Source organism: Pygocentrus nattereri, chromosome 18, assembly GCF_015220715.1.
Source record: "Pygocentrus nattereri isolate fPygNat1 chromosome 18, fPygNat1.pri, whole genome shotgun sequence".
NCBI lineage: Eukaryota > Metazoa > Chordata > Actinopteri > Characiformes > Serrasalmidae > Pygocentrus > Pygocentrus nattereri.
The window spans coordinates 27998175-28019330 of NC_051228.1; the positions used below are offsets into that span (position 1 = coordinate 27998175).

At 40.0% G+C, this 21156-nt stretch overlaps 1 protein-coding gene across 4 annotated transcripts in view; it reads right to left on the reverse strand.

Annotated features, from left to right (window-relative positions):
- map3k1 (mitogen-activated protein kinase kinase kinase 1, E3 ubiquitin protein ligase) overlaps positions 1–21156 on the reverse strand; it is a 49162-nt gene that overhangs the window by 9826 nt on the left and 18180 nt on the right. For 3 of the 4 annotated variants that reach the window (XM_037547497.1, XM_037547496.1, XM_037547498.1), the window contains exons 2-13: positions 12930–13080; positions 11647–11871; positions 10918–11118; positions 9269–9385; positions 9008–9156; positions 8216–8337; positions 7049–7130; positions 4668–4857; positions 3923–4189; positions 1303–1424; positions 819–910; positions 150–417 (exon numbers count right to left, since the gene is read on the reverse strand). In XM_037547497.1, the coding sequence (XP_037403394.1) occupies positions 150–417; positions 819–910; positions 1303–1424; positions 3923–4189; positions 4668–4857; positions 7049–7130; positions 8216–8337; positions 9008–9156; positions 9269–9385; positions 10918–11118; positions 11647–11871; positions 12930–13080 (1986 nt within the window). The remainder of the gene's footprint in view (positions 1–149; positions 418–818; positions 911–1302; positions 1425–3922; positions 4190–4667; positions 4858–7048; positions 7131–8215; positions 8338–9007; positions 9157–9268; positions 9386–10917; positions 11119–11646; positions 11872–12929; positions 13081–21156) is intronic. The other variant, XM_017697295.2, reaches the window with a different exon arrangement.

Below are 21156 nucleotides of genomic sequence, written 5' to 3' on the forward strand. Positions count from 1 at the left end.
AGAAAATCAACAGAATCTGTCATTTGACCAGGAATGTTGTTTAACAAGACTTCAATCTTCTGCAATCAGTTCACTTCTATTTTTTTAGTAGGTTTTCATAACACGCAGAGGCCCCAGCAATAACAGATTTCTTTGTGATTTGTGCTCACATTGTAACAGGGCACCTTACTGCTGTATCCATCACAACAGACAGATGTTGATATTTAGATGGGGAAGTCCTGTACCTCTCCACCTGATTGTGGGGCTGTCCACAGTCTGATGCTGAGACAATATGAGGGTAGAATTCGGCTGGGAACTCCAGCAGCAGTCTGTCGATTAGACAGAGGCGGCCCAGCAGAGCCTGCCAGTTATTGGCCTCTGTCTGTGAGCCCAGGATACAATTCAGCACATAGTCCACCCCACCTATACCAATGGATCCTGAACAAACACAGAGGAAAAAAAAAATTAAATAATGACTCGCCATTAAATTCTTAGAACAAAACATGGGGGGGGGGGTCGGGGGAGATCAAAATGAGCAAAGATTGCGTACACAATAGGACTAAGCACCTTAATATAGCTCATAGAAACTGCAATTTTATGTATGTTAGTCAACATTTTAGTTTACTAACCATCATAACTACATAAATCACACATTTGGGAACCATAAAACCAATACATTATAGAAATTACTATATAAAATGTCTGCAGCATTTAAAAGGTAGTATGTATTTGTATGTTGTAAGGACATAAGTAATATGTGTTGTGCAAAGCATAACCCACTCTAGAATTATGTAATTACAGAAATCAGTTCATTAGTTATTGAGGACATATTTTAATACCTGCTTTAAGAATCTCTCTGCCAACAGCCAGCTCTCCTATCTGCCCTTTACAGAGCTCCAGTAGCGTGGACACAGATAGCTGGCTGGTGCGACTGTAAACATATAAAGAATCTTTATTTAGTTTCATCATGCAAAACTGAGAAGATTGTTTACATTTATGAACACATGGTGAATATAATTCTTTTAAATACATGCCAATGAATTTCAGTGAGCAATTGCAAAGACTTGCCACTAGGTGGCAGGAGTTTACTTTTAGTGAAGCCTGCAAATGCTCTAAACCGGGGAAGGACCACTGTGTCTGCAGGTTTTTGTTGCAACAAAGCACTTGATCAGGTGTTAAAACGCTGAGATTGACTGATTAAACAAGAGAAATCAGGTGTGAGCTGTTTGTTTGGAATGAAGACCTGCAGCCACATTGGCCCTTCGCATACAAGATTAGACACCCTGCTCTAAATTGACACAGCTTTCATTGAGGGTGCACCACCTGTTGGCATCAGCACATTTGACCAAGATGGTCTCCACAACAGGCCGGAGCAGCTGCTGCAGGCGACTGCGCTCCGACAGAGAGTGGCATGGCGTGTAGACAAGCATGGCCCGCAGGGTTTTCTGTACAGATACACAGAATAAGAAAATGCTTCACTATACACAAAAATCTGTTCTTAATATGTTTTACAATCAAGACTGACATGTGAAACTATGACATGGACATTAAACAAGCCCATGCTTTTATATACACTGAAATTAGTAAAGGAGCTGCTGGTGAAATAGTGATTGTTGCCATATGTAGTTAGTTATATAGAAACAGTTTGGTCAAAAAAAGCTAGTGTTACAAACAATGAAAAGCATCATGCAAACAGGGGCATGCTAATTGGTGGCCATTAGCCTCCATTTGTTTTTAGCCAAGGTAGCATGTTTGGTCGCACTATTCCTTTTACCTGGAGTTGACAGTCACATAAAGAACTATTAAATAAGCCTAGTTGTGTCTGTTTGAATGATGTATGTATGTAATGCAGGGTCACAGGACCAAACAGACAGCCATGAACTTTTGACCTTGCTTGACTATTCTTGTGACAACAAAGATGCAGGGATATGCAGCAAGAACTCAACACGTTAACAGAGTAATATAGTCTATGTGAGTGTGAGAAACAGTTCACCCTGACCCTAACTCCCAGAGAAAACTGGGGAGTGGTGACTGATAGTGCATTGCACTGGAACGCTGCCCAGCACTGATAGGCTCTGATTCTCCTTCTCACTCCAACTCCACAAACACACTTTGCCGCCTACACCTTCCCCAGGCTATGAAAGATGAAGAAAAAAAGAGGAAAAAAAAAAAAGGACGGACGAACACTCACTGCTCAGCAAAAAAACTAAGTAGATATCCAAACACAGTTAACAGCCTAACAATACTTTCCAGTACGTTAAGTCCGCAGACAGTGTTTTCACCCAATACAAACACGACCATTACAAAGAAAAATGGTCTTCATGGAATGATAAAGCTTCCCTAAAGCACAGATTTGACACAAATGCTGCTGGCCTTCCCTTGAACACAAGTGCAAATGGTATTTTTAGTCTACAGACTCGATTCTCCTCTTTGTCAGAAGAACACGGCAAAATCTGACTGCGCTAAATATGCTGGAAAACCCCCAAGAGGACAGAACTTTTCTTGTTTTCATAAAATGCTGCTTGCTGGAGCAAAGAGCCTCAGGGAAATGTCAAACTCCCAGAAGTCTGCCATGAAAACAGCCACCAAGAGCTATTGTTCCTTACAAGAAGCAGAAATAGGTTAAGAGTGGTAAAAAGAAACCTTTTCTTTCAGCCCCAGCCTGAAGATCCCTGCAGCTTTTCAGACTTCCTGATTTGAAGTGAACTTTAAAACTAGCCGACGTGGTTTGTTGTCCTATCGAACTTTGGCACGGCTCTGATAACCTCAATGAAAGCCAACGAAAGGAAAACCAAACTATAAATGTTATACTCAAGGAGCTCCCAAAAAATTCTGCGATTAGCAAAAATAAACTCTAAGCCCTAGTGCGCCATCAAAGAAAAATCTAAGAAAACCATGAACCTCAAGAGGATATTTTGGGTGTTTATTTTTCAATAAAATCACAGTATTGCTTTTGTTTGTCTGGGAAGCATTAGATGAAAGAGAAAATAATAAAAAAATAATAATAAGTAAGCAAGGAAGCAAGCAAATATATAAAACAAGTGAATAAGTAGCAAGTAGCCTAAAGTAAGTAAGTAGCCTAAAAGTAGCAATCACTCACTGATGCTACACAAAAGCTTTATAATCTAAGTCATCCTAACCTGACCTGGACTTCTCAGACATCCCATAACATTCGAGCATATGAGCTGGCCTGGAGTTGTGCAACTTCCTGCTATTGTTGTATTTATGGTCACGAGAATAAATAAGCTGCCATACTTGTGACCAATTCATGTGATGATGCAGTGGTGAAATGCATGTGATGCAGGGTAGTGATCGTGTGAAGGCTTCACATGCATCTGAAAAAGGGGCTGAATGAGCGCTCTAAGCTAATGGTATAAAGTCCAAGAAAGCACTGAAAGTGAGCAAAATATAAAAGGTAAGGCAAAGACTGATCCGCTTAGATGAACGACTGTAATAAACCTGTAATATCATACTTTAAATTACTTTTATAATACATGATACACATCATAAAACCTTCAATGGCTTCACCCTTAAGGACCCACTGTTGAATCTCTTTAATTAAAATGTGCAATAGGTCAATTACTGATAATATCCACTGAGAAAAGCTTTTTGTGATGCAGTTTACCATGATGACAACACAATTTCATCATGTTTTCCACTCCTACTAAGTGTCAAGCCAAGTTGTTATTGTCACTACTTGTTCAGCGCTAGCAATGCTACTGTGCACCTGATGTAGTACTGACCAAGACCAAGTACTGGTCTCTGACACCTGACTGTAGATTATTAGAATATGCGCTGTGTACCTTGTTGAAATACTCAATTACTGCTCTTATTTATTTTTCCTGACTTGAAAGCATGTGGCATTAGAAAATGACTCATCAAGATTGTCTCTTGTATGGACCATAATGGGGTATAATTAGAAATACTCGGGACGGTGTCTTACCAATGCAGCCACGTAGACTTTGTAGACAGGGTCTGCACAGACCATGGAGAGCACACTGCAGCAGGATTCGACCACAACATCCCCTGAAATCTCACTTCCTGCTGCTCCAAGTCCCACCCCTGCTCCAGCACCTCCGCTTGCCATTGAGCGCTCGCCATTGGCCAGCAGCAGAGCGCCACTCACATCATGTGATAGCCGTCTCAAGGCCATCTCTCTGATATTCCAGTTACGGGAGAAGAGACACCCCACCAGCTCCATACCAAACACCTGAGTAGGGAGGTTGTTATACAAACATGAATTTTACCATGACCACTTTTACCAGAGGAGGTTCTATTACTGAGGGAACCTCTGGGTTAGTCAATTACAGAAGTTCATTGGACTAGAATTACAGATCTTGAGTAATCACTTCAATTATATGAGTTCCACAGGTAAAATCAATCCAGCTTGAATAGATAAAGTGAAATTGAGAAAATGTATTAAAAAAAGAACAAAAATAAAAGAAGCAAACAATGGTTGTACATGCTACAATAGTGTAAATTCTCAATGTGAGGACCGTTCTTGACAGAGACATGCTAAAATACCCATCACACCAAGATAAAACTGTTATTCACCATAATAATGGGAATAACTGAAATTATATGTCAGCATCACAAATGTAAAAACCAAATGCCTTTTAAAGCTACGTTATTCTCTTAAATGCCTCTTAGATCTCCTAAGGTGAATCAATTCTCAACTCTCAGCTCACCTTGATCCAAGGCTCAGCCAGCTCTTTGTATGACTGAGGGATCTGCTGCACTCCATAGTGGGGCAGGGAGAAATCTCCCTCCTGGGCCATTCTCTGGCTTTCAGCATGGGGGGATGAGGAAGCGGTGGATGAAGTTATCTGGCTTTGGGAGCGACTTGTGGAGCTCTCCACTGTAGATGCTGGTTCATGACTGGATATAAAGACATAAAAGTTTTACTGCACACTGTGATTGGTTTAAAACAGGAATTTTTCAGTTGCAAAACTGAAAAAATGTTAAAATAGGCTATCACAGTACGCATAGTACATCAAGCAAGAAAAACAACAGTTTCTAGGTGGTGTAGATTCTACAGGACGTAGAGAAAGGGAAAAAAAAAAAAAAAAAAAAAAAAAAAATCTAACACTACAGCTAGTATAACAGTTCTCTTACTTCACCTATTAAATACATGAAGGAAACAGGAATAAAAATTTTGTTCTGAAAATGGATCCTGCTCACGCTATCAAAATCTCTAATCATTGACTAGAACATCATTGGAAAAATATATTTTAATAGATTGGGACAGTTTCTTAAATAAACTATAAAGCCAAATGATGCCAAGTACCATGATGTTTAATATATCAAAAACTGTAACTGGTCAAAAGAACTACTAACTAACCAAAAGCACTCATGGATGTAGGATCAGTATAACAGCACCTGTTGAGTTTCACCTATATCTTTATAGCTGAACATGCTAGAAGTGAAAATATGACTTACAAACAAAGACTGGACAAATGTTGCTACAAGGTCATTCAATCAAGAAGGTTTGAAATTAACATTTAGTAATATACTGTACAAAGAAACTGCTGCTGTTAAATTATCAAATACTCCACAAATATTACCCAGGCAACCCAACCTGCCTGAGCATGCTATTAAGAGATGAAAAGTGCCATCTGGAGATTAAATTTATTCAGCAAAATTAGACTAATTGCTGTTTCCAGGAGAAAAACAACAGGGTTTGGTTTCAGGCCTTTTTGTGTGGGGAGAATCCCACATCGGAGGGGTATTCATGTCTTGGGGGGTAGAAATCACTGTGAACCCAGCTAGCTCCTAGCATTTCAGGCCTGGACAGACACACAAAACACAGGGGGTGCCAGCCTGTCTAGCTCACCTAACCACTGAGAGAAGATCTAGCACACTGAATTCCAACTTGATGGCCCAACACACAGCATCTAAACATCTCCCACATTCTCCAAACTCATCACCCTCTTACAAATCAAAGCAAATCCAAAAGTATTCTTTAAAATAAAAAAAAAATTAAATTTGGAAATTGTTTTGGTGGTTTTTTTTTTTGGTCCTCCTCCCACCACATATATTTCACTATGGACCCCCAAGACAACCCTGATTTGACCCCTTAAACCACAAGGATCTGTATTTGGATCGACACTTGAATGAACTGTTCTTAGAAGTACCCTGAAAATAAAGACGCAATGCCTCATTTACGTGAATGACATGTGCAAGATGCATCCAATCAGGAACCTTTATTTTCAAGTGTACATAACTCAAATTAGTATAATAAGAGCTACCAAATAATTTAGATGTTACTGAATAACAAGTTTGTAGTTCAAGGCATTCAGAGTTGATGCCTCCTTTGATTCTCAAAGACAAATCAAATCAAATCAAATCAATTTACCATCTGATCCTTCGTAGTGGTATATTATTTACTGAACACAGGGCACATTCACATTTCAACGAAGGTTTTAGTGCCACTTCTGCCTGCCGGCTGAATTAAGCTAGTGTTAGTGGTCTAGAGGTCTAATTTGGGCCTGTTGACAGTAGCATTCTTGAGCTCCCACTGTGGTCTGGGCTGTTGGGTCATATTAGGCCTGATGTGAACGGCCTGGCACAATGCTCCAGCCCACAGTGGCAGAGGGGGCTATCAAAGCCTTCCGTTTGCTTGTTTTTCCACAGGCCCCTTTTTCTTCCTGTGTCTACGCTTAGCTGTCTGCTGCAGCTCTGAAGGCATAGGAGGCTTCTGCCTCGTTTCCTGAACCACATCTGATTGTCTTATCTCTGAGCTTCACCTCGTACTGCGCAAGCCCTTTCACCCCAGCCATGTGCAGGTGCTTCCTCCAGCACAGATTGGAAACACTGCAGTCCGTGACAGCACCACAAACTGAACAATAGCTTGTATTCCTGGTACACCCTTTCGAAGAGGTTATATTATTAGGAAATTACCCATAATCCACAACTGTTATTGTTCAGGGGAATCTATGGCACCCAGTAAGAATCGTCTCCCTTGAAAACAAATTAATTTGCAGGACAGCTTAAACAAAGGCTTACACTTTTAAAGAAAAAAAAAAAAAACACAACAAAAAAAACAACACCACATGTTGAGTGTTTTTACCTATAAAAGTCATGGGACTTCCACTTCGCCCTACACAGAGGACAGATTAAGGGTTCATGGTTTCTTCGACATTCTTCTGCCCCTGAAAAAAGGAAAGGAAAAAAAAAAAAAAAAAAAAAGAGATGGGCTTAATTATACATCAGTCGTCCAGGAGGAGATGACTCCTGAGAGGCTGTCAGTGGACATCCAGCCTGGGAATAGAACAACCATTTAGACAGCCTTTTAAAAATAAGGCCAAGCCTTGGCTAAACCGATCTAGTTTTTGATGAGCTGTGCCTACTGTAGTGAAGTTGTCTGGAATGAGATGACAAGAGGGACAGACTCCGTTAACTGTGAGGAGTCAGGGATGGATACAAGAAGTCTTTAAAACATTAGAATTTTCTAGAAATACATAAATAAAAATAATAAATCATTAAGCTCTTATTAATCGTGGTTTGATGTAAAATGCTCCATTTCTCTACAATGAAGCATTTAAGATCAAACCACCCCAAATGACTATTTACATATCAACTACTGAATTAATTGATTTTCCCAAAATTGTGTATATCTTTTCAAACCTCACGATTTAAGAGAATGAGAAGTCACATATGAGAAGTCGTTGCAGAAATATCAGATGATTCTAGACTTTAGCCATTTAATATCATAAATGTTGTTTAAGATCATTTACAAAAGATGCATATAATTGTAATGCTCTCTGTAATGTTCCATTTTCTTTAATTCAACAGACAAGTTCTCATGTCATTTATGATTTGTCATACAGTTTTGTTTCCATACACTAAAGCATTTTGACATAAAGTATTATAACGTATTATTATTATTGTTATTATTATTAATAATAATAATATTATTACAAATGAATGATTATGTATTACAGTAGTAGCAGCATTTGTTCTTGTACAAACTACACCAATCAGACATATTTACTTGCACCTTTGCATCACTTTGCCTGCAGATTGTATTTAGTCTAGTGGTGTCAAAGTTATACATTCTAACTAACACATGCTTCAAATCATCAGCTAATTATCATATCCCCCTTAAATAGAATCAGAAGGGGTGAAGCAAGGCTGATATGGAACTGAACATTATGCATCTTCATGATTAGTGTTGGTGAACCGCAGTTAAGTCATAGTGGGCATTCTGCATGGGTTTACATCTGCTGGTACTCACATATGGACATGCAGTGATGGTGCAGCTTATTCCTGCATCCTTCCTCACACACAGTTAGACTCTCCTCATCCAGCATGTCCAGCAGACAGATTGGACACATCTGCTCTTCCTCATCCTTCATACTGCACATGGGATATACACACACACAGAGCAGTACTTTAAGACACTAGGCTTTTTCTTCTAAAAGTGTATCTCAGACTGCTGGCTGTGATTTGGCCTAGATGCTTATCGGGATGATTGAGAGAATTTCACTACAACGGAAAGTGTGTTGTGCCAGGCTACAGGGGATGTCTATAGCCACTAAACTGAAAAGCCTCCAGTTCAGTTTCCAATTTTTGAGACAATGCACATATTATTCCCCTAGACCTTCAGCTACACAGAGAAGGCCTGCACATTGCTGTAAGCTCAACAGAGACCCGAAGTCTACATTAAACAGATATCATAAGAAGACCTCAACAAAAACTGCCAATAAATTAAGACTTGATGTGTCACATATAGCCAGTATTTCCACATGAATGCATGGCTATGATAATTACACTTCCTTTAAACATCACAAAAGATCACACATTTTGTTAGATTCCTTTCTATCTAATTAGACCAAATCTAGGCAATAAATGGCATGTATGGTATGAAAAGAGAGAACTTCTGAAACTTTCTATAGTAATAACACAACAGAAAAAGAAAAAAAGTTGCATGTCTCAGAACATTCAGCACCTGCCAAAGAACATTAAACTCAGGAAATGCATCTCCACCCATCATCACTGCTCTGCGCTGGCAAGCCCGAGTACTGACCTGCTCTCGTTGCTGGATGGTGAGGAGCTGGAGGTGCAATTAGTGTGGGAGTTGGACATGCGGGAAACAAACTTCTGGATGGTGTTGCGAGAGGGGGCTTTGATCCGTGAGCTTCGCCGATTGTGGTACTTCTGAAACAAGCTCTCCACCTGAAAATGGACATCAAGGTGTAAACTCAACTACTACTGTGAGACGGCCTTGTTTTTTTGGTAACTTTAAATGTGGGCATTTGGCTTGATATAACAGTATTATACATTTTACCTCAAAGTTTTTGAGGGTCTTTCTCCAGAGCAGTGGGTCTGAGGACTCCAGCTGGAAGACCCTCAACATGACGAAAAGAACATGGATGCAGAAGGCCCCTCGACCACAGCTGCAGGTCTGACAAGCAAAAGCACACAGTTAAACTTTATCCACTTTTCAGTCCATGTAGACCCTTCTGATAATTTTGGAACAGACAAAAAGTAGAAATATTGACCTAGGCTACGTTTTACATAGCAGGTAAAAGTGGCCCAAATCTGATTCTCACCAAATCCAATTTCTTTCTTTGTTTTTTTACACCATCTTTTAAATGTGATCTGTATGCGACATCAGTCTGAACAGATCACGCTCTCAAACTGACCCGCAGGCACAAAAGAACAATATTTTTTGTGGCTCATCCAGAGGTAAACATGAACACTAGTCACTCCCAGTTTCTTCTCCACAGGACCGATTATGAAGTTCCAGTCGTTGACAGCTGGACTCATCACCCACAGTGTGTTCAAGTTCACCATAAAAAGGGGACGTTATTCAGCCACTTCTTTGGTTCGTGTCCTCGGATTCTTTAAACTGTTCTCTGAGCTGCAGCCTCGGGCTCCTCCAGCCGCGCTTGGCCGTTTCATCCGAAACCTCTTCAAACACGGAGCAGCTCTGATGAGTCTCCTCTCATTTTTTTCAGTACAGAAACATCAGACTAAATATTTAATAGTCTCAGCAGCGCAAAATGATGACGAATGCCGAGTTGCACTGACGTAAAAGTCGCATGAATTCCGATCTGGCTGTCCAAGTTGCATTGCCGCAGATCGGATATGGATCGGATTTCAGTACAACATATGAAAGTGTCTCAAATCGGACTTGAAAATGTCAGATTCAATGCAGTTTTTGCTGCTCCCACAGCTAGACAGATGACACATCTGTGTCACATATCGGATTTGTACCACTTTTACCTGCTGTGTAAATGTAACAATATATTAGTATTATCCTGTTTTTGTTCGGACTCAAATTCCAGTGCTGAGGTACGGAAGGTCGAATTGCCTGGTTAAGGGCCTAGATTTTCACACTCCCTCTCAGCTCAACTGTTTTTTTTTTTTTTTTTTTTTTTTTTTTTTTAAAAACGTTATCTAAAAAAGGACAGAGGGGTGTTACACAGTTAAAACATAGGTAAAATAATGGCTATACTGAAACCTAAATTTTAGTATGTACTTCTGTCCAATTTTAAAAGATAACCGTATGTTACATAAGGCCAGAAACCAAACAAGCAAGTCTATTTGTGATTACTTCGAAACAAAACATGGTTTGAGACAAGTATGTAATTACTTAGGCATGCAGTTTGCACAATGCTATTAGCAGCTATAAGCCAGGGGTCTCAAACGCAACTGATGAAGTGAATCATGGGTGTTTAAGCAGGAAAATCAAAGTGTGTTGAAATCTGGCCCTCCAGGATTAGAGTTTGAGACACCTATTATAGGCCAAGATTAATTGGTAGCTGCATTACCATCATAGCTTCAGTGCAAAACTAGTGAGGCAAACTTTGAAAATGTCTAGGCTGACTTACTAAATTTGACTACATAAACGGGGAAAAATGGGCAAGTCTGATTTTTGCCCAGACAACACTTTAAGCTTAAGCTTTTCACTATTCATATGCTGAAGCTTACCTGAGGACCAATAAACACACGATATTTGTTGTCAGGACTATCCCCTCCAATCAAGAAAGAATTGGGTCCTATTTGCTGGAGCAGGTATAGACGGGCCCTCATGACTTTATTGACCCTGCGATTTGTCTCTTCTGGGCTGTAAGGTGAAAAGCCATCTGGTGATGGAGCTCGACGAGGGGGTGTTACCCTGCCGCTCTGGAACTACAAAAGCCAAAAAGCATCTGCGTAAGCAACAAGCCATCATAACACATTCATTGACCACTTTTGAAAGTGTTTTTTGTTTGTTTCCATTTAATTCCTCTGAAATACTTCCAAGATGCGAATTCACTGCATAACCCTTAGGGGTCATGACTGAGATCTTCCATGTTCTGACCAAACACATATTTATTAGTGGATTTGTTCTTCATTCTGTAACTGATGAGTGTGTGTCTGTGTTTACACAGATTTATATAAAGAGAATTCTTCGGTAGAAATTCTTGTTTTCATACCACAAAAGACATAAAAAAAGTCTAGACAACATTGTTTTTTGTTTATTGTCTTAGACCGTTTGAAAATGCCTGCTGCTCTATGCACAGCATTAACATTTCACAATGCATGGAACACATTTTTATTTATCATGAGGTTTTCGTATGACAGGTGAAATACAAAAAAACAGTAGTCATCTGAGCAGTCAAGTTTTTTGTAAAAAAAAAAAAAAAAAAAAGGTAACAGTGTGGAAGTGAAGCTCACAGGGACTGGGGATGCCCTCTTCCTGCGGACACCCGGAGACTCTGGTTTGCTGCCCATTTTGGCAGATGAGGAGGTGGAGGAGGCAGAGGACGAGGAGGGTCCAGGGGAAGGACTGCGGCGGCCCCTGCTCAGAGAGGAAGAGGAGCTCATGATGTCGCTGCCAGCTTCAACACCCTGCCGACCAGCCTCACTTCCATCCGGCCGAAGGGGGATGGGCTTTACCACCTTACAGAAGACACACACACACACACACACACACACACACACACACACACACACACACACACACACACACACACACACACACACAAGTTCTAATCTTGGGACTTCTACTTTGCTTCTAACTTGTTTTTTAATGATGACAGCAAAGCCAGAGCAATCATTATTTGATATGTCTTATCAAATGGCAATTAACCTGGAATGATTTGGGTCTGATACTGGGTCTGAATCAGCCTTTCACATACACTCTTAAGATAGCTGCATGACCCAACCTGCTTGGTACTGCTTTTGATTCAAAACATGATCTCAAAATGTCTTAAAGTTACAGCCACATATACACAAAACGATCAACACAGAAATTAAAAAGTGAATCTGATCTGGGCTGGCATGATTTGGTGCTTTGTTGTGGTACCCTAGGTAGTCTAGAGGGGTATTTTTTTATTATATAATTAATATTTTACCTGCCATGGACATTTTACCATATCCACAATCACCAAGTGATGGGAAAACTAAGGTCTCATGTTTCAGAGAACCATTGAGTGGCCTATTCATTTATTGTAGTGAAGTTTAAAGGTGTGGAAGTAGTATGACACATGAGCTGAATAAACTCACATGAAATCAAGTTGCATTTTTTTTTTTACTGTTCAGTACACTGTCCAACTAACTGAACTTTATTTATGCCAGAGGTCTTCAAATCCAAAATCCCTCGAATCCAATTTCCAGTCCAGGATTTTGTAATCAAAAAGACAGGTATAAACACTAGATGGCCAATGAGTTACACCAACAAATCAGTTGACTTCATGATACAGGACTAGACTAACAGTGACTTCATGATACAGGACTAGAAACTGGATTTAAAGTCTGTATTTTAAGATCTGCTGCATGTTACGTAATCAGAATGCTTGGTGGCTTAGTGATTTAATTATCTAATCAACTGCAAAGATCATTGTTAAGTGACAATGTCCCCCACCACCCTCACCGTCAGCAGCTCCACCCCTTTCTAAATGCCAAATTTAACTCCTAATAGTGACATTACGAGTGCATGAGTGAGTGCGATTGCTCACCACAGGGCCTCTCCTGTTCCTCCTCTCCAGCCACTCGTGTTTCCAGGTGGGCATACAGGTGGCCTTGAGCTTCTCGCGGATCATTCTCTCCTCTGGCCGATCCTCCATTTTCTGCAGTCCACGCAGCGTCTCCTTACTTTCCATGTCACGACTAGATCCAGAAAAACATAGCAGATATTTTTACCACACAAATAAAGATGAAAGCTGCTTTTTCATCATATACTGAAGACTTATCAAATCTCTCTTTAGAGACTACAGAATATTAGCTCACTCATTCAAACTTACAATGCATCGAAATTGCATTCAAAATGAAAACCAGCACTCTGAGGATACGGAGGATTCAAACATATTCACTTCATCTTGAATTTGAGTGATTTTCATTCAAAAGCTGAACTGTGCCGAAGATCGCATCACCATGAGAGACTGGTGAGGAGCCGAGTAAGCGAAGGGAGCTCTCTCTTCCCCGTCAGGGTCTAAGGCAGTTGGAAAGCTTCAGAACAAACAGTCCGCCTCGTAGCAGAGGATGTTATGATAAGGAGCCCCAACAGTCTGAGCCCCGAACGTTTACAGTACATCATCCAAACGCGCCCTGACAGCACAGTCCCCCCACCACACACACACACGCCGTGCGACAGCTTTGTGAATGAACCCTTTTAGGAACCAACACTCAGAGTGCTTTTAAAAAGACAACAGACCAAAAAAAATGCCCCAGAAACCCCTAACACTCTGGCCAGTCCAGCAGTGAAAGTGCCGAAGCCAGGGCGGCTTTTTCCACTGGCTCAAACCGGGTAAGGACAGATCTGTGGGACAGTGCGGTTAGTGTTTCTGCAACTTTGGCTAGCCAAACTTCACACATCCCTCGACGCTTGTCCTAAAACAGAAAGTGCTGTATCACTTTCAAACGCAAGCATGGGGGAAAAAAAAAAACCTATATCAATGGTTTTAGAAAAAGCATTAAGGGTTCATGCTGGATGATCCTGCAGATCACTTCTGAATGGTAGAAAATCATCTAAGAAACCACTGGGGAAAGTAATGCACGACCCATTAGCATTTAAAATAACATTTATGTGGAAACTACATGACCTGTTCGGGGGAACTGATGATAAAAATCAAAATTGCAGGTTTTAACTCTCATTAAATCAATTATGTCTGAGTTGCTGGTGGTGGGAAAACCCCTGGCCAGCCCGCCATATCTGAAAGAGCAGAGGCATAATATGAGAAAGACAGGGAGACACAGAAAATAAAGAAAGAGACATCACTACCCATTTGGCTCCAACTGCCCATGTGTTCGGGCATACAGGGGAAGACCAGCCATGGCTATCATCTATTCTTAATTAAGCACAGAATTAATTATGTGCACACCTCTGGGTGATTTCAGTTATTCAAATAAAGTGGTGCGCAAGAGTAACAAACCAAAGAACAGGAAAAGCCATACTTCCTCCACTCAGCCCAGCCACGTTTGAAGTGAAGTTGAGAAGCATCGAGTAGGAAGTGAGCTGAAGTTTAGATAACTGCAAAAACATCTAGCATTTTGCAGAAACCAGATTTTCTCTTTTATTTATTTGTTTGTTTGCTTTCAATTTTTAACGGCTCACCCAACAGCCATTACTCAAAGTTAGGTGCCGCACACAGCTGTTCACTGACTTAATCTCCCAATATGTGAACTCACGCAAAAACAAACTTAAGTTTTCCCTGGAAATTAATCTTTACTTGAATAAATACTTGAAAAGCACTTGTCCCTTTCATCAGTCTGTCTGATTGGTCTGTAGAAGGCACCTCATACTTAAACACAGTGTGGAACTGTTTTCAGGGACTATGAGAGATTTCAAACTGCCCCAAATAGCACCTTTCACTTGCAGTGTGTGGAGTTAACCGCAGTACATGCAAGTGGAAGCAAACACAGTGGAGAAGCACAGAACACTCTCGCTCCCACACGTTCCCCAGAGTCCGACTCAGGTACAATGAAACCCGATAGCAGGAGTTTACCATCTTTACTCTGAAAGAAAAAGTCGGTGGTGACCAGCCCTTGCCTCTCGGATAACAGCTATCTCACAGTGCCATGGGCCAGGAACAAAGGGGCATTGTGAGAATGCAGGTGGGACGTGGAAGGGCCGGCGGCTGGGAATCCATTTCAAACCTCCAAGTAAGCAGAGACTGCAGCACGCACACACACACACACACATGCACACACCCCAACACATACATGCGCGCTTTAACGGCCTATACTATCGCAAGCACACACACACACACACACACACACACACACAAGCTATTTATTTTTCAGAAGATAGGACAATCTACTTGCCTAAGAAAGAGGAAAAATGAAAAAAAAAAATTAATCTGACAAAAAAATACTTAAAGCTTCTTCATCTTTTTGCAAGAGTAAAGAAAATCTCTACTCTTTTCAGATTTGTAAAAAATACACAGATCTTTCTACCCATCTGTCCACTGTGAGAAGACAACTCAACTCAATGTGTCTGAAAAGATGCGGTCAAGCTTATTATTGAGAAAAGAAAACAGGGGAAAACTGCAAATCAACCAAAGGAGCTGCTGGTGTTCTTAGAACAATGAACAGACCACCCCAGAGTCCAGACCTCCAAACTGCTGAATGTGTCATGAGAAGTGACCGATAACATATAGCCCTAACCTTAATGTAAGTAACCAAATATAAATGATTTTACTCTTTTTTTAAAACTCAGTTAAACAACTGTACAAAAACAAGCGTGCGCACACACACACACACACACACACACACACACACACACACACACACACACACACACACAGCCTGTTGGCTGCATACACCCTTTCTCATGGCCCACACCGCTCCCAGCGCTCAGGTTACGGTTCACACAATCAGAGTCTCTCTGCTGGAGGGGACAGTGGAGTCACTCCATTCTTAGAAAGACTTAACAGTCCCACATATTATACCCTCAGCCCTTTAAAAAAAGATCCGAAACCTAGACAAAAACACTCAAAGGCAAAATGAAAACTAAAAAATAACATACAAAAATACATCAACAAACAAACAAACAAACAAACAAACAAACAAACAAACAAACAAACAGGCCACTGTGAAAAGCACAGCCCCCTATTGAAAAAGCCACAGGCACATAAGCAACTCGCCAAGACAAGAAATTGGGCAAGATGAAGACAATAGGTGTGTTGTGACATCTTAGCCAACACCAATTTACGTCAATGAAAGATCTTTCTTACTATGAGGAAGCCTACTAGGATTATAAATTCTAATTGGTAAACATGCACTTGGCCTGCTTTGATTAGGGAAACACTGCATGTAGCTGTCTATGCTAAAGAGAAAAGTTAGCACATGCATGCAAAGTCTACACACATTTCAAGATATTCTCAATAAGATACAACAGGTGACAGTTGGTAGACATTGAGGTCCTGGATATTTATCAGTATCGCCACTGATATCCTGGGCTCTAGGGATGGCATTACAAGTTTTACCTTTTCTAATAGCAACAATGATAAAGATATTAAAATCTGTAGTGGCAGATACTGATGCAACAGATGCCTCATGTCAGGAATCATTTTTGTGAATATGATGGTTTTACATTGGTAAGACCAATTTCCAAACTAACAGTTGAGAGCGGACAGTCATATCACTGTTTAACTAAAACTACTGACCACATTACACTGTAACTGACTGATGAAAATGGTTATCTAGAATTTTATTTCCCTGAAATCAATACTGTTACCGTGTTCACAGTCGTCAAAGCCTAATGCTCAATTAGTTGATCATCAATTTGTCTTAATAATCTGACATTTATTCCTACCCAACCTTTTAATACATATGCCAGGATACAAACTCTGGCCTGTAAATAGTCATTTAATAATAATAATTAAAAAAAACAAACTTAACCTAAAAAATGGTTTCATGAATTTAATAGCTGTGTAGCCATGTCGAGAAACATGGAGCACTTTTAAAACATTTACTTTAGCACCCTATAAAAGTTGAAGTCTGGTACTATATAAAATAACACTAACAAGTTATACTACTGTTATTAACTAAATAACCAATTAAGAATTGACCACAAACCACTAAAATAAATAAATAAAGGAAGAAGGCAGTAAATGAAAATGATCTAAAAACAGCTCTTAAAATTAAGCCTGCAATATTTGCTTTTGCATAAATAGGGCCTTTAGTAATGCCTCATCTGAACGTAGCAACAGTTCAGTCTGCACCACAAAAGAGCAATCAGGTGAGGGACCAGAACCGCTGAACCAACAGAGCCATGGGCAAGCAACTCTGCGGCGGATGTCAGAGTCACCCCAAGCCTAATAAGCCTCTCAGAGACATAAAGGCCTCCTTTCAGTTCCCCAGCCGCCTCCAAGAGATGAGGTTGACACAGCAAAATTGAGTCTATTTGGCTTATGCAACGAAGACCAGGGGCCTATCAAATGCTCAGAACAAATGCCCTGCATAAACCACTGGACGTCACAAGTTGTGGCATGACAGGGCTCTTAATCTAGAAAGAAGGGCTCCAATCAAGAAAATATATGCTGCTGACATTTCTAACTTTGGTGTGCAGGGTAGAAAAAAAATTGATTATGGGCCATTAGAGTTATTAGACCGTGCAGACAGGGTTAGCAAATCATTCAGACGCCATGTACAAGCCCCTTGAAACTTGCAAGATTAGCACTGGTGAGCTGCAGTTGATTAAAACCAATGATAAAATATCTAGAAACATGTACATCACACTTATTATATAATTACATGAACAGTTATTAAAAGCTCACTGCAATTTCTTCCCACGGTTGTCAGCTCTCACAGTCATATGTTTACATTGCAACAAGTAGGCAAGTGCACGTAAATAAAAGAAAGTTGGAAATGTGTCTCAATAAACATGATGGGTCTTATAAAAACAAAAAAAGTATCAAACTTCTGCAAAACCTTCTAGAGGGCAGCAGACAAATGTGCAATTTCTGATGAAATTTGAATATTTTGGACAAAATAAATCATACGGAAGCATTTTCCAACAACCTTTGATGCCTTGGAGTGAATATTAAGTGAATTCATGAACGGTCAAAAAACGGACACCAAGGTAAGACTATAGCCTTACGTTTTTTGGCCAATTTGGCTCAATATCAAATGTGCAATGCTGTTAGTTGGTAGCTACCAGGTAGTTATAGCTAAAAAGCAAGATAGGTCAGCAAATTGGTCATTTCACACTAAGTTGCACATAATGAACAAAAAAGAGAAATAAATGGTTAATTAATGGTTGCATATGTATGGCAATCAACTAAAATCTCATGATCTTGAAAAGCTTATTTATGCATATGGAGAAAATATAGACAAAACTCCGGCTTCAAATATGACTGCTACTACCATTTCGAACTATGCAGTATACTTTTGTCCTTTAATATTATGCCATCCAAAACCTCAAAAGTCAGATTGACTTTACTTGCCATGATTTGAGGCATGTGATTTATGCATGCCGTCTGCATGATGCTATAAAGTGGCTACATTTGTCCATTTCTTGTTATTTACATAAGCCTCTCAACTTCAGTTCAAACTTCAGTTGCAAAACATGTCTCACCAAACTACATTTGATGTAAGGGAAAAACTAAATTTGATTTCTGGTCTTTAATGTATTGTGGCTCATATGCAATAAGTATTAAAATGGAGGGAGTCAGTACTGCAGAAGGGCTGATGTGGAAGCGGAATTCTTCTGGACTCTGTGATGTTATCTGCCGTATCAAGCACCCCCCTCCACACATTTCTCCCTCCCTGCAAGGGTGGATCTTGTGAGAAGGGGAATTTACTCCTCTAAAACACAAGCCAGGCCTTATCAAGAAAGCACCAACCTTTTTAAAATGGCTGGAAAAGTCAACAAAAACAGGGTCAGAGAGCGAGAGGAGCAGAACGAGCTTCTTTTGGGTCCAAAAAGTGGATTAAGAAAAATGAACTCTTAATTCCTGCTATAATATAAATTCAAAACATCAGTAAGGGTTTGGCTGTTCAGAGGTCAGGGTGTGCACAATGTGCACTTCCTCACCCCACCCCCTACTAAGAAAGTTTTGGGGAACTGAGAGAGGCACTTGACATCCTGCAGCATGCATGTGCATATCACACTCTGTGCACTGTCCAAAACAACAAAAGGAGTGGTTTTCGTCTTCCGCTGGCCATTGCTAAATGGCAGCGCGAGCTGGGGCTCTTCCAGCTAGTTTTGAAAGACGCATGTTTGTCAGTTGCCGGTTTTTGAAACCGTACACCACTTGCCCTGCCAATGGGTATAAAAGGCACGGTAAAATAAGTAGGACAAGCATGGTTGAGGGCTTCAGTATAAATGTCCACTGAAACAGTTAAGTAAATCAAGTTTCTTTGCCTTTTAGCACTGTGGTGGCATTGGAGACTGGAAATGCTTCACGCCACTCCATTAGATTACAATCAAAAGGGAAACTAGGTGTAATGAGAACTAACACGCACAAAAGACCACTACTGGCACAGGCGCTTCCATATGACCCCATAATGTGAACCTAATTTAAGGTCAACAAGCCCCCCCTACCCATAACCCATAAGTCAAATATGCAGGTGCAGGAGCAGTTTTAGAACATGCTTAGGATTGCACAACTTAGGTTACTGTACACCTGAGTGCTCTCTTGGATTGAAATAAACAGAATTAAAACTACCAGGCGAGGCCTATATAATTAGCAAGCTACGTTTCAAAACTATAATCAAGAAAGTACTTCGATCCCAAGTAACATATTGAAAGAGAACATTTAATTCCATTAACATAATTATTTTAAGTTGTACAGCACTTACCAGCACACAAAAACAGGGAGGCTTGTACAGACTTCTTCTGCCATTTGTGCGAGTCACCATGTGATGTGCGCTTAAAGCGATGGCAACAGCTTCTCAGAAGCATCAAAGCCTAACAGCTGTATATGCCTTATGAAGTGATAGCAGGATACCAAGAAAATGTGACTTGTGTGCCTAAGGAAAATGACCTTTTTACAGACCTTATTTTTAACCGTGCTCATGCACTTTCCATCCAGCTCTCACTATACTCTACGCCATGTCTACACAATAATAATAATAATAATAATAATAATAATAATAATAATAATCTTTATTTGTATAGCACCTTTCATACATACATGCAACTCAAAGTGCTTTACAGAATAAATAAAAAGAAAACAAAGATAAGCAAAACACATTAAAAGAAATAAAGATAGAAGGAAACAAAATAAAATAATGAAATAAACTGAAAAAGAAAATGAAAGAGATAGAACAGACAAAAGTTTCTTAACTAAAAGCAGATGGACAAAGTACCATAGTGATGCATGTTGTGACTGCAAAATGCTCTGCGATATATTAAAACACTGATGTAATGAGGTGAAAAGATTGGCCTGCAGAATTTTGACCAAAATTATTTACAGTTGGATAATGTGAACTCTGATTCATCAAAATTCATCCTGGACGTCTGGTGTTCAGGATGTGAGACGTATAAAAAGAGCTCATCTGCATACTAAGCTCCTGTGATAATATTGGTCAATCATGGACAATTGCCATAACGCTCTAACAATAATTAATGCAGCCCTATAGCAATATAGGAGTTACTACAGGAGTTCTACACTGTGTGCACAATTATTAGGCAAGTGAGTATTTTGACCATATTATATATCATTTTTAGGCATATTTTCTAACTCCAAGCTGGATAAACTTGAATGCTTAATGGATTTAAGCATAGCAGGTGATGTGTATCTGTGTAATTAGGGAGGGTGTGGCCTAAGGAGGTTAACACCCTATATCAAGGTGTGCATAATTATTAGGCAGCTTTTTTCTTTAGGCAAAATGGGCCAAAAAGAGAGATTGAACTGACTCTGAAAAGTTAAAAATGACCAAAAGTCTCTCTGAGGGATGCAGAACTCTTGAAATTGCTAAGATATTGGGGCGTGATCACAGAACCATCAAACGTTTTGTTGCAAATAGTCAACAGGGTTGCAAGAAACATGCTGAGAAAAAAAAAAAAAAAAAAAAAAAACGCAAAATAACTGCCAAGGATTTGAGAAGATTCAAGCATTAAGCTACCAGGAACCCATTATCTTCCAGTTCTGTCATATTCCAGAACTGCAACCTACCTGGAGTACCAAGAGGTACAAGATGTTCAGCGCTCAGAGACATGGCCAAGGTAAGGAAAGCTGAAACCCGACCACCACTGAACAAAACACATAAGCTGAAGTGTCTAGACTGGTCCAAGAA